The sequence below is a fragment of the Pteropus vampyrus genome, unplaced genomic scaffold (assembly GCF_000151845.1).
Source record: "Pteropus vampyrus isolate Shadow unplaced genomic scaffold, Pvam_2.0 Scaffold126, whole genome shotgun sequence".
Classification (NCBI taxonomy): domain Eukaryota; kingdom Metazoa; phylum Chordata; class Mammalia; order Chiroptera; family Pteropodidae; genus Pteropus; species Pteropus vampyrus.
Window position 1 is genome coordinate 931,526 of NW_011888907.1, and position 12,713 is coordinate 944,238.

General features: G+C 36.6%; 1 protein-coding gene across 1 annotated transcript in view; it reads right to left on the minus strand.

The window, feature by feature from the left end:
* The window catches only part of XPO7 (exportin 7), a 34,425-nt gene extending 23,542 nt beyond the window's left edge, over positions 1–10,883 (minus strand). Inside the window, exons 1-8 of the mRNA XM_011366689.2 lie at positions 10,725–10,883; positions 8,779–8,872; positions 8,058–8,224; positions 7,001–7,066; positions 4,536–4,640; positions 2,759–2,924; positions 2,092–2,165; positions 348–467 (exon numbers count right to left, since the gene is read on the minus strand). Of these exons, the coding sequence (XP_011364991.1) occupies positions 348–467; positions 2,092–2,165; positions 2,759–2,873 (309 nt within the window). The 5' untranslated portion in view covers positions 2,874–2,924; positions 4,536–4,640; positions 7,001–7,066; ... (1 more) ...; positions 8,779–8,872; positions 10,725–10,883. The remainder of the gene's footprint in view (positions 1–347; positions 468–2,091; positions 2,166–2,758; positions 2,925–4,535; positions 4,641–7,000; positions 7,067–8,057; positions 8,225–8,778; positions 8,873–10,724) is intronic.
* Positions 10,884–12,713: the final 1,830 nt, after the last annotated feature.

The window sequence follows — 12,713 nt, forward strand, 5'->3', positions numbered from 1 at the left end:
AACAAAAAAAACAAATTTAAATTCTTACTTTCTTAGGGAAAAATGACTATGGCTCTATCCTTATTTTTCTGTATAAAGCGATCCTTCCCACAACTATTGCGTTCCTGAGGATACAAGCTCCTCTTTTGGGTAAACATTCTCGAGAATTTTCTACAAATACAGATTCACTTAAATCTTCTGAAGAATAAGAGAATGAGCTGTTTTTCTGAGATTTCTGCTGTGTGGCTTCTAGATGGATGTCCTTCTGACTCATATCAGACAGGCATACACACAATTATATATATATCTCATATAAATGTATATTGCATATATATATATACAAATAAAAACAAGTCCTCAAATCTTACCTGTGGATTTTCCAGTATTCGTTTAACACCATCAACAAGATGAGAGAGAAACTTGGCTCTCTCTGCATTGTTAAACAGGGATCTTCTAACTGAGGCAATCTGTACTAAGCAGGATAATACCTAAAAAAGGGCACGACCCAAACAGAACTGATGTAAAAAAAGGTTGTACAGCAATTTTCTTTTCATGATCCTTTCCCCTCCTCTAAAAGCCTTCTTTACATATGCCACTAATTCTGTTCTTTCAGCCCCTGCTACATGACAATGACAGAGAAAGATCGAGGAGGGCACAGCGTAGGGTATCTGAAACAGCTTTATTAAGAGAAAAAAGAGAGCATCACATTCAAGTTGATCATAAAAACTAGTTAAATACACACTTTGGAAATTCACTTAGGTATTATTCTTTGACCATCCAAAGGCTTCTTTGATTCTTGTTAAAATATATATTTAAGGCTTAAAAATACCAAGCAGTTCATAGTTTAAATAAAGCTTTAGATTTAGTTTTTTTTCTTCCCTGTTTTATTAAGGCCTTTTGGCTAATCAGGCTTTGCTAGGTAGTGCTATAATAAAAAAACCAAGTCAGATGTGAGTTGTGAAAAAAACAGTTTTTATGCTGAAAACATTTTACCCTATCCCCACTGTGCTAGATATTTATATTCTCTCCCCGACCAGATCTATTTTCTACCCTTCTCCACCCTGCTTTCCCTGGGAGGCTGACCTCTGCTGACTAACCACAGCCAAACTCCCTTGCCCTCTTGATTCTAGTTGGCTTCGAACACTGGAAAGTACCAGCAGGAGATCAGGGCAGGAGGAAAGAGGTGCCACCGCCGGCTGGGCCACGGTTGGCAGTCTCTCCCAGCGCTACAGCCCTTCCCTAGGCCGTAGCTTCGGCTCTCTGCAGGGCTCCCTCCCTTGCCCCTTGAAGCACCCCACAATAGCTAGCCTCATGGGGTACCGTCACCACCTTTTGTTGGATTCCCTTAATTTTGCCCACACCTTTATAAATAGTCTTTTCGTTAATTACCTTTCTTGAGCACATTATCTTTTCCTACAGTAAACTTGATACGACAACCCGGAATGCATGTTTCTGCTAAAGCAAAGGTCTGTATTGATTTGGAAAAGTATTGCAATGACCAGGAAAGTAGTCCACTGCAGAAACACGATGCAAGACACCCATTACTTTCCTGTGTTTTCTTAGTATGTTTTGTATAATAGCATTTTACGATAATCTGAAATACCAGACCAGTGTCTTTTAGGATCTGAGATTTGAGGTTAATTATTGTTTACAAGGAGAAATGCATCATTCCCAAGAGCTTTCAAATGTTATTTGGAAATAACTATGCAAACATGCCTTCCCATTACAGCTCCCAATTTATCACTAATGTAACATATCCCTGAGGGATTGTCAAAACTTTTCTCAGTCAGGACAATCACCAGCTTGACAATACAAGGTGAATCCCCACACTCTAGCCTGTGACAATCTCAGGTTTAGTATAAAGTCGAAATGACACCAAAAGCTTGATATCTGTAGCGATCTGTCACTAGACAGGAATAAATTAAAAAGAATTAAGTTAAGACTTTATCGTAAGAACTTTAAAGCTAGAAGCCTAATCTCAAAAGACTAGATAACTAACTAACCTTTGTATTTCTATGCTTTACTTCTATGATTTTGTGTAACAAAATGAATGTAAGACACATCCACTATTGCCACTTTGCAGAAGTAGGTTTGCTTTGGAAACTGACTTACCAGGGGTGAAAATGAAGGTGGGATGGAATGATACAGGTCAAAAAACAGCTGCAGAGTTGAAGAATCTAAGAATGCTGGAAGAAAGACAAAAGAGCACTTTACTGAGTATGTTTGCACATTGCTACTGGCAGACTGCTGGCACTACATTAGGGAGCACATCTTTCCCCTTATCTTACAGAATGCTTATTTCCTTTGAAAGTGATAAACTAATAGGGACTTTTTGTCCCCCCTGCTTTTTAAGCACTAGTGTTTAGCTCCTCTAAGAAACGGATTTGTTTTTGAATCTCAGAGAACTTAAGACAATCAGGGCTCTGTTCATTGCAGGAATTTTTATCCTTAGGAACACAAAAACATACGCACATGTTCTTTTGTTTGATTTTGTTTTTTTAGAGCTAGACATTACCTCAAATGAGTAAGATAACAGATATCTCTAGGTGGTGAATGCAAGAAGGTCAAAGTCACATCAGTCAATAATTAAAAGTTCTCCCAGGATGGGGGGATCTATAATATCTTTCAAGAACCTCTCCCTCACTTTATAAAGATAGATGCTGAAATTCTAAATGTTCTCTAACAGCAAGCAACGGATTGCCAGAAGTCCTTTAGATCACCCTATAGACACTATGTAGAGTTGAGTAGCAGCGTATTTCAGGTGGTATGACTCTGTTACCTGATCTCCAGCTGGTGGGGATCTGTACTGTGCACAGGTCATCTGAGGACTCATCAGTAGAAGTGCCGATGAAATCAAAGTTTAGGCAGTTATGAGTGAGTTTGAGCAGTTGCATGAGTAAACCATGCTGGCTTTCATCATTCAAGTTTAGATTCTTTCCCGAAGCCTGTAAAAATTACCACATAATGAGCCCCAAACAATCACTCTTTTCTTCCAAGCTTGCTACCAGTCTCAAGAGCAGGCTGTTGAGTCAGAAAAGGAAGGCTACATTTCAACACTGCAAAGAGATGTTTGCGCTGCTACAAGATGCTGCACTTCTATTACCTTAATGTCATTATGAAACTCCTAGCTCCTTATTTACTATTACAACATATTTCCCATAGAACGTGAAGCTGGTCTTTCAAGAAACCCCCCTTTTTGACACTTATTCTTTCCACGTAGACATAGTGGCCACAAGGAATCCTGAAGCAGTGTGAGCGGTTACTTCATTTGCATGTGAGATCCTAGCTGTTCCTAGACAGGGCGAGGATTAAACTCTGGGAGGGAGTTCTAGGAAGTTTTATGTGCTGACCTACTGTCCTTCCTCTTTCAACATTACCGTCACCAGCATCAACAAAATCTTTCAAACCAAAAGTAAAACAAAATCAGCACTGAATTTTATGTATTCACTGGCAGTTTCCCTGCCTGTAGCTCAGTACTGATCCACAGCTACCAGGACTCTCAGACTGCAAAGTTCATACCAGCTATGACCTTGGTGACTCGCTGGCTAATTGTTTTTGACAGTACAGTGAGGAGGATTCAATTCTTATTTTCTCAAATGCTTCTCCCACCCAGGGGGTAAAACAGCTTTTCCCAGGCAGGTGGCTGACCTAAAGACTACCTGGGAGTTCTGAGACAGGACTAGGTAACTGAGGAAAAAGATGGACATCATTAAGTGGGACGACAGAAAGAATCCGAACTTGTTTCTAAAACTAAAACTGGGACATACTGGAAAATGAGAACAAGAACAAAAAACCCCAAATTCCCCAAATGAACGAGGAGCCAGAGGCCAATCCCATTTCGCTCTCCACAGGGACAAGGCGGCCCCACACAGCCCTAAGTGCGCAGCGCCCCTTGGTTAACACTTCTTTCTTAGTCAACACTTTTTTCTTAGTCCAACTCTACCAATAAATGAACTGAAACACCAACTTTTCTATTTTAAAATAGGTAATTTCCTTATGTGATACCATCTACCCCTTCAGGTTATGAAATCCAAATGGATGTTAAAAATTCAAAATCTGCTCTTCCTTACAGATGCTGCTTGTTTATTTGCTGCTTTTAGCTCGGCAGGGGACGCGGGGCTCAGCCTAGTTTTAGTGTGCTAACAGTGTTGTCGGAGCCAGCGTTCAGAGCACTACGAATCCAAATGCCATAAAGCTAACATGCTTTTACTCTGTATAGGAAGATTTTATGTGAGTATTAAAAGAGCAAACAACAAAATCTCAAACTGTGTGGTAAACTAGATTCTTTAAGAAAGGAGCATGGCATAAATACTCACTGCTGTTACCTAGGGGAACAGATCTGAAATAGGGAAATCACAATCTTTTCTGTAATGTCAGTGGTCAGTCTGGCAAGTTTCTTCAACATCTTGGAGATAGGTATTATGTAAGAGATGATGACGATTAAAGAGATGCATAATTGCTCGTGGGGTCCGTTAAGAGAGGACACCTAGCAAGTGTCCACTCATTCTCATCCTTTCAAAAGGAACTGAGAAGCAGGACCCAACTTACAATCTCACCTGTTTTAGTAAATTGCAGGAAAGTGTGAAGATGTCAAATAATGATGAATCTCGGAAAGAAGAAGCTATTTTTCTGTGCTTGGTTAAAGGATGGGTGGTGTCTGCCTGTGCAGAAAAATAAACCAAAGCAAGTTTTAGAATTAACCTTCAAAGGAAAAATTTTTCATGTAGATTTCAAATAAACTAGAAAGATTTCCAATAAAAGCAACAGAAATACAAAATACATATTTAACATTTAAATTGTTAAATCATATAAACTGAGATAATGCAAAGGACAATAAGCTGTTAACAGCTAGCCAGGATATCAGGCCTCTAGAGCTTACAGAGGGAAAACAGAAAAAAGGGATGAATGAATAGCTCCCCTGCAAAGTTTTAATTTCTTTTGCATTTAGGTAAAATTTAACAAATTGTTAAAGTTAAGTAATTCTTAGCAATATCTGCCAATAATTACCACATTATCTTGCATTGTGGCTTAGTTTCAAAAACAGATAGTAGCAAGCCTTGGGTTTTGGTAAACAATCCCCTCAGGGCTACTGAAGAATTTCCAAAACACTCCTTAACCGACCGCCAAACTTAAGATAAATGACAACAGCCTGTAATACTCTCTCTCCCTTCTCTAACCTATTTCCACATGGAGTCTATACCATAGAAGTGAACACTTCAATTAAATGGTTCCTCTCTTCTTGTCTTTTCAGCCACATTTTAAAGGTTTTTGTGGTTAAGGACTAAATTTTTTACTTCTTTAAGTATGCCTCTATTTCTGACACATAGTAGGTTCTCAATAAGTGGAATAAAGGAATTTCAAGGTTCCCAAGAATATTTTTGGTCCAAATGAAAGCTTAAATCTCTTCTTCTATATACTGACTAATTCATCCAAGAGGAAGCTCATTTTGCTTTTGGCACATTAAAGAATAATGCAGCAAGATTTCTGACAATGAAGTTATGGACCTTCTTTGATTTTATTTCTAAATTCAGATAGGAATGGTAACAGAAATACACTTTCTGATTTAAATCTGACACTCTCATCTCCTAACCCCTTGAAAATTGAATTATATAGAAGTTCAAATATTCCTCTATTCTAGCTTCAGTGTCACTGTGTTATCATAAATGTCTTAGGTAAATTAGCCACTGCTAGATTATATATCATATACCGCATAAATTTGTTCTGCTGATCATAATACAGAGAAGAATTACATTTAACTATGTTACACACATTTCTATTGTTTTCTTAAGAAAGATGAGTAAAATTTTGAAGTTTTTTTTTATACCAACACTGATGTATTTTGTGGGGCCAAACTTCAAAGGAGAGAACATGAACCCCACAATCTCTGTACTTAGTTAATGCATGCTCTCCTACTACAAAGGTAATAGTAGCTAAGTAAGAAGTTAGTTATTAAGAGCACAGGCTCTGGAGTAAGGCTATGTGGGTTTCAACTCAGATACTGTTGTTTGCTAACTGTGACACCTTAGACAAATTATTTAACCTTTATGCGCCTCAGTGTCCTTATCTAGAAAATGGCATAACCACAGTACCTATGTAGAACTATTGTGAAAATAAAATTAGTTAATTCAAATAAAGTGCCTGTTACAAAGTAATAACTCAAAATATCGTGATAATTACCAACCACAATGGGGACTGCATTTGATAGAGAACACAGTATGGACTCTAGATTTTAACAGGCTATAAGCAAGTGCATTTAAAATAGTACTAATTCAGTTAAAATTTCTAAGGGTTAATAAAAATATCTGCATAAATATGAGCAATAGCAATAACAATGTAATTATTAGCTGACAACTGAAGGGTGAGATGTTACAACTAATATACTGGCCTGTTCAATAATTATAAAATTTGAGCTGGATACAAAAGTAAATGACTGAGAAAATAATAGCCAGAGCAAAAGAAAGCCACTGGTGTTTCCTCTGTAGTGATCTGTATCATCAATGACTATTTAAAAAATTATTTGGAATTTATCAGAATGTTTTATGCATTCTGAAAAGATTACCAGCAAAATCTTTAACTAAACAGGATACGGAAATTGATTTTTAAGTGGTTATAAATACATAGTAGTATATACAGCAGAAGGGGCACACTAATGATGCTGGTTTCGCCCTTGTGATCCTTTTTTTGGGACTCATTCTTTTTCGTTAGCAAAGCAATTACTTTATTAAGGTTTTGACTTAGGACCACTGCTCTCATCTCTAATAATGAACCTTAATACCAATAAGGAAAGCTGAGATGGGAGGATGAAATATTCTGGAGACAGACGGGAACAAGGACAAAAAGAGTGAGGTAGGCTGCACTTACAGAGGAAAGCTCAATGGAACTGTTTTGTTTCAAAAAGGCATTAATCACTTACCGCAAAAGCACACAACTGCCAAAAAAGATCATCCCACACAGAGCAGAAAACACCAATACTAAGAAAAAATATGGCACTTACTTCAATGAGGAAGGCTGTAGCACTTACTTGATTAATTTCATTGGTTAGCTGAGATAAAATTGTGACGCCAATGATGCAGTATTCAACACTATCCTGGTTAAAAAAAAAGTAAGGAAGAAAGAGGTGGTGTGTGCAGCTTAATTTCAGCACTGGGAATGCAGTCATACTTTTGAAATGACAGAATCATGTGTTTCTATTAAAACTGCCTAGACAAGGTAGCAAGAAATTATAGTTTAAAACTGCTGCTTTGCAGGACATAAAACCTAACTGCCATAAAGGAAGACTGCTAAATCTGACTACATCAAAATTGAAACATTTAGTATTTTAAACATACCCATAAGCATTATACCATACACATTATAAAAAAAAGTGACAAAACACATTTAAGATAAAAGCAAATGAATATATAACATCATTTACAAAAAAAAATGTATACAAGAAAAAGGCAAAGAATCCTACAAAAAATGTACACAAGATATAAATAGGAAATTCACAGAAAAACAATAATTAAGTAGAAAACATGAAAATTTGTTTTGTCTCATTCATTACGCTGAGATATCAATTCTTTTTACCTATTAAATTGGAAAAACAAAATAAGTTTCACTCCCGGGGTGATGGCACAGGGAAGGAGGCACTCTTAATTGTTGGAAGAAGCAACTTATTTTGAGGGTGATTTGGAAATCTCTTTGAAAGCTAAAATACACATATCCCTTTGAATAATTCCAAAATCCCTACAAACACACTTATTCAAAGTATGACAAGATATATAGACTAGGATATTCACTTAAGTATTTATTTAAAGGTCAAAATACAGAAATAAACTAAATGCCCACCCATAAGAGATTTGTTAAATTATGGTGTTTTAGATTGGGATAGTGCGTAGGCATTAGAAAGAATGAAGTAGGGTTTGTTTGTGCTGACACGTAAACATGCAAAGCCAAGACATATTAAGGGTGAAAAAGACACAGAAGAGAATGTACCAAATAATTCTATTTTGTGTAATTTTCAGAAAGTAGAACAGTATATATAAGGAAGTATGAACATGTTGCTTCTCCCATTCCTATTACATCAAATATATATATACCTGTAAAAACCTTGTGACATCTGTGATTGCATTTCTGAAGACATAGTCATCCTTCTGACAGTCAAACCAGCCCAGTTTTGTGATTCTGGCATATAACTGAATTAGTGCTTGTGTCACAAAAGTAGCCAACTTTGGCCGAGTGGCAAGGTAGTTGAGCACATAGTTTCCTATAAAACAAAAACAATACACATAACAGAAAGTTCTGCCAAAGAAGGGTGCATACCTTTAAATGTACCAAATGTCCAAGAAATGGTAAATTTACACTGTTAACCCTAACCTCCCTTAATTCTTCATACTACTAAGAAATGGGACTTTGAATTTAAGATGAGTAGGCTTTCCCATTGTGAATTTTACACTTGTCACAATGTAGAATCTGAAGTATGGCAGCCTTGAATCTACTCCTACCTAGATGGCTGAATAACACGGTCTGCACAGAATTCAAAACCCTTAAAAATATTTTCTTAGTTATTACTGGCTGTAAAGACTGAATGAAAGAAACCTGACAATAAAAGGGGTTACTTAGGCTTTATCTAGCAGTAATTATTTTGGGCCCTTTTCACTTTCATAATAAGCCCAAATTCTGGAAAAACCCTGAATTCCAGATATTTTGTATGCTTAGCAATTTCAGAACATTATTAAACAAACACCATAAACATAACTGTCATTAGCACATCATTAAACAAACTAATTTCTTTAAGAGAACAGATAATTCTTTACTTACGAATATCTATTCGTTGTTCCAATGGTAGAGGGTTGTTTGTGCGTGATACAAGCTTTGTAAGGCATGTAGCTGCCAGTAACTGGGAATACGATGACTGTGAAAAGAGGGGGAGGGGAAAGGACTCAGAAGTCAATTTTATTGAGTTAATCAGTCATAAAGTTTTTTATTTGGAGATCTCTGCTTAGATTAAAAAAAAATTAGTTTTGCTACATTCGATCCTCCAGATTTTAGAGGGTCTATCACTCTAAGGAAAAGAGACTCGTATAGCATATATGTACATTTAGCTGACTTCAATCATGGACAAGGAGCAGGGTATGTGAATGGCCTGATCAAAATGAATCTGATATGGATATCTGCCTCACTTCAAAAGGGCACACGCTCGAAGGGATCTTTTCAGAAAAATATTAGGATCTTTAAAAGACAAATCTCTTCTTTCTTTTAAACCCAGAAATATTCTCCCATCAATAGCCTGGTTACAGTGATGTTTCAAAGTTTCACCTCAAAATATTCCCAAAGTCACTTCGAAATATTCTTATAGTATGGTATTAGAAAGAAAGAAAAAAGTATTAGACGAAACTACCACATTATGCTGTTAATTCCCAAATTATATCTTTATATCAATCAGCTACAGCTTTGGGAAATGTATATGTTTTAAAGTAATTTAATAACAATTATGAGAAAAAAAATGATACCCGTAGCAATAGAAAAGCATTATATTCTTAAATGTGGATTTTAATACATTTTAACCTTATGGAGAATTAGAATTATTTATCTAATCATAATATATAAGAAGGAGCCATATACAAATTCCTCCATGTGTATATTTATAATGCCATATAACAAGGACAGACTCAACCATTAAAATAATTTAGTCAAAGGTCAAGGATAATTTTCTATGAAACTAAAAGTCCTTAAGACAACAGGCTATCCGCAGGTATTACAACAGTTATAAAAATTTTAAGCTTAAGACAAAAAATCTATAAAGCTGACTATGACATGTGTTTTCTATTCAACACCCCTGAACATGGGTTAAACTGATTAGAGTGGGTATGTCAAATCACTAATAATGCAAGAGGGGCTACTGTCACTATAGAATACAGTGTATAACTATAACTGTACAATACATAACACGTAAATGGTCTTTACACATAATTCCAATAAATCTGCTAAGTCACTAAGAAGTCAGTAGAGATTAAAAAGGAAGAATCCACTATAATTGTTTTTAGTATTGCACAAATCCTATCTTATGCCAGCCTGCTGACTGTCAACATGAGGATCTGGAGTTAAAATAGCGTTAGAGATGATACTGTGGGGCTCCAGCAAGAGTCAGCTGGAAAGACTAGCTGTGCATCTCTCCCATAGTGCACATCTAGGCGCATCAATCCTGAGATGGAGTGATTGAAAAGAAATATACAAAATACTACGTGTGAAAACAGAACAGAGTACTACGTAATCTCTGACCATGACTCTGTAACCTTCAGATACTTGGAAAAAGAGTTAGCTTCCCCAGCTACTAAAGGATAATTTTTAGACAACTGTAATTTGTTGTATTTACTGCATAATACTGTAACACTACTAATGAAAATTAAAAAACGTCATCCAGAATTCTACCCTCTTGATAAATTAAGAAAGGTCATTTATGTACAGCCTTGACTTCTTGGTAGACGATATGAGGCAGTTCTTAAAAGTAAACAACAGAAAAGGAGTCCCAGAAATTTGATTCAAGATGAAAAAGGACAGAACAAAATATATATATTCAATGAGATTTTCTTGATGAGGCTGTATAGCCTGTTTTTTGCCAATGTGGCAGGTATGGTGCTTTTTCAAAGTAAAATTAAGAAGGCAGAAGCACTTAGAAAAATCAAGGAATGGAAGCTATCCCAATCCACCCCTCAGAACAGTTTCTTAAACCTCTGTCATCCTTTATCCTTTCAAATCTTACGTACACTTCCTCTTTCAAGGAGTAGCTGGCACTTGCTCAGGCAATCAGGGCTGTTGGTGAATTCAACCAAGGCTTTTTCTGCCTGGAGTCGAGTGGTTGTATCTGTGGTTTCATACAGCTGTTTGCACAGATTCTCTAGCTGAGCCAGGCTCTGGAAAAGATCAGTCAAGAAAGAAATCAGTCCAGCCTAGTTTATGCACAAGATACTATCCTTGAAATTACTAGACAAAGATAAAAATAATCAATGAAGAGAGACTTGTTTCTCAACTCTGAGGAGAAGCTGGGTGACCTTAGATAATAAATTCCATTTATAGCTCTCTTTATTTATGCTTTAGAAGACAAAATGATAGAATGCCTAAAGTATCTATATACTTTTTCAGTCACTCCCTTAAGGATCAATCACAAATGATACATTTTTTTCCCTTGAAAATATCCATCTTCCCAAGCTTTTCCAAAAGGTTTTCAAATAAAAATTCAGAACTTATTTATTCCTCAAAATTATAAATACTAGAGGCACTGCTGTAAAACTAAGCACATAAACACACGCTATAGGTGTCACAGACATCTTTACACAGTTTTAAATATTTTCCCTTTGCCTAGTAGTTATTAGCTTACAAGTATGTGTATGCATGAAGATGGCCAACCTCTATGAGAAAGCTTCAAAATGCATGTACGCACCTTCCTCCCTGGGTCCCTCATGGCTAAAGTTCAGCAGACTCTCCTGTTGTACTTTAAACTCTTGCTTTGGTCCCAAATTTAAAATGGAAGGGTCAAAATAAATTCAACCCTAGCATATGCTCACACAGAGATAAGACAAGGGAAACACCCCCAAACAAACCCTTCTCTCCAAATCTTGAACCAGTTCCAGGCAGGCAGGAAGGGGATGGGCGTGTGCTTTGGTCAAAAACCTAAAGGGCCGCAAATCTACTTCCACTTAATGTGATGCTTAACAGCAAAGAGGAAAGAACTAGTAAGAGTTGACTTAACTATCACCTTTCACTGACTGGAGAGGAGGGCAAATATCGGTTAGTCTTTAAAGGAATGGTTTGGACTTTAAGAAGGAATCTGCGCCTATTTTCTACAGTAGCAAGCAAGATTTGGTTTAAATAGTTTGAGAGTTCCTACTTTTAGAAACGAGAATTCTGACAACGAAAAAAATAATAAACAAACCAACCTGGGTAAACAGCCTAAAATATATTACACAGCTAGTCTGCCCAAAGCTTTTATTATCGCTTTATTTCCTTATGCTGTGACTTTATAAATCACAGCTTTTCCACTAAGCAGGTAAGCCCTTAAGGCAGGATACCTATTTTACTCAACATGATTAATAAATTTCAAATATTAACCCAAAGGAAACAAGAAAGACAAATACTGACACTCTAAGATCATCAGTCTCACTTCAGAGAGCCCCCCAAGAACAAACACAACCTCCCACTCCAAAACAAACAAACAAGCCACCCTTCACAACATCTTAGAGTCTGATGAGGCTTATGTTTAATTGGTTCCTCTCTGACTTCCACTTAAGACCTTCAGTTCAAAAGCATAGAGAAAACTGCACTTGCAAAGCTGATCTCAAGTAATGAAGTTTTCTATAAGCTGTACCTGGATTTTCTCACATAGCTTATAAACATAAAGAATACAGAGTAAGGCTAATTACTTACATATATTCCATAAAATGCACGTGAAAGTCAGTGATTTGCTTGCCAATACTGGCCCAAGACACTTCTGACAAATGAATCAACTTAATTATAAATCCCCACATTCTTAAGCAAGAGATTAAATCTCTTTCACAAGGTTTTGTTTCAACCTAGCAGGCAAGTTTTTTTCCCCCCTCCTGATTCACTTCAAAGAATATAAATTATTTTAAAAATAGGTAACACAGAAGACATCAACAGAAAGACACCCTAACTAAAGTGGAAAGACAGCTGTAAAACCTGGTGTTGGGTACTGAGGAGCAGCAGCAGCCTCATAACCTCACAGCCACCACGCACTT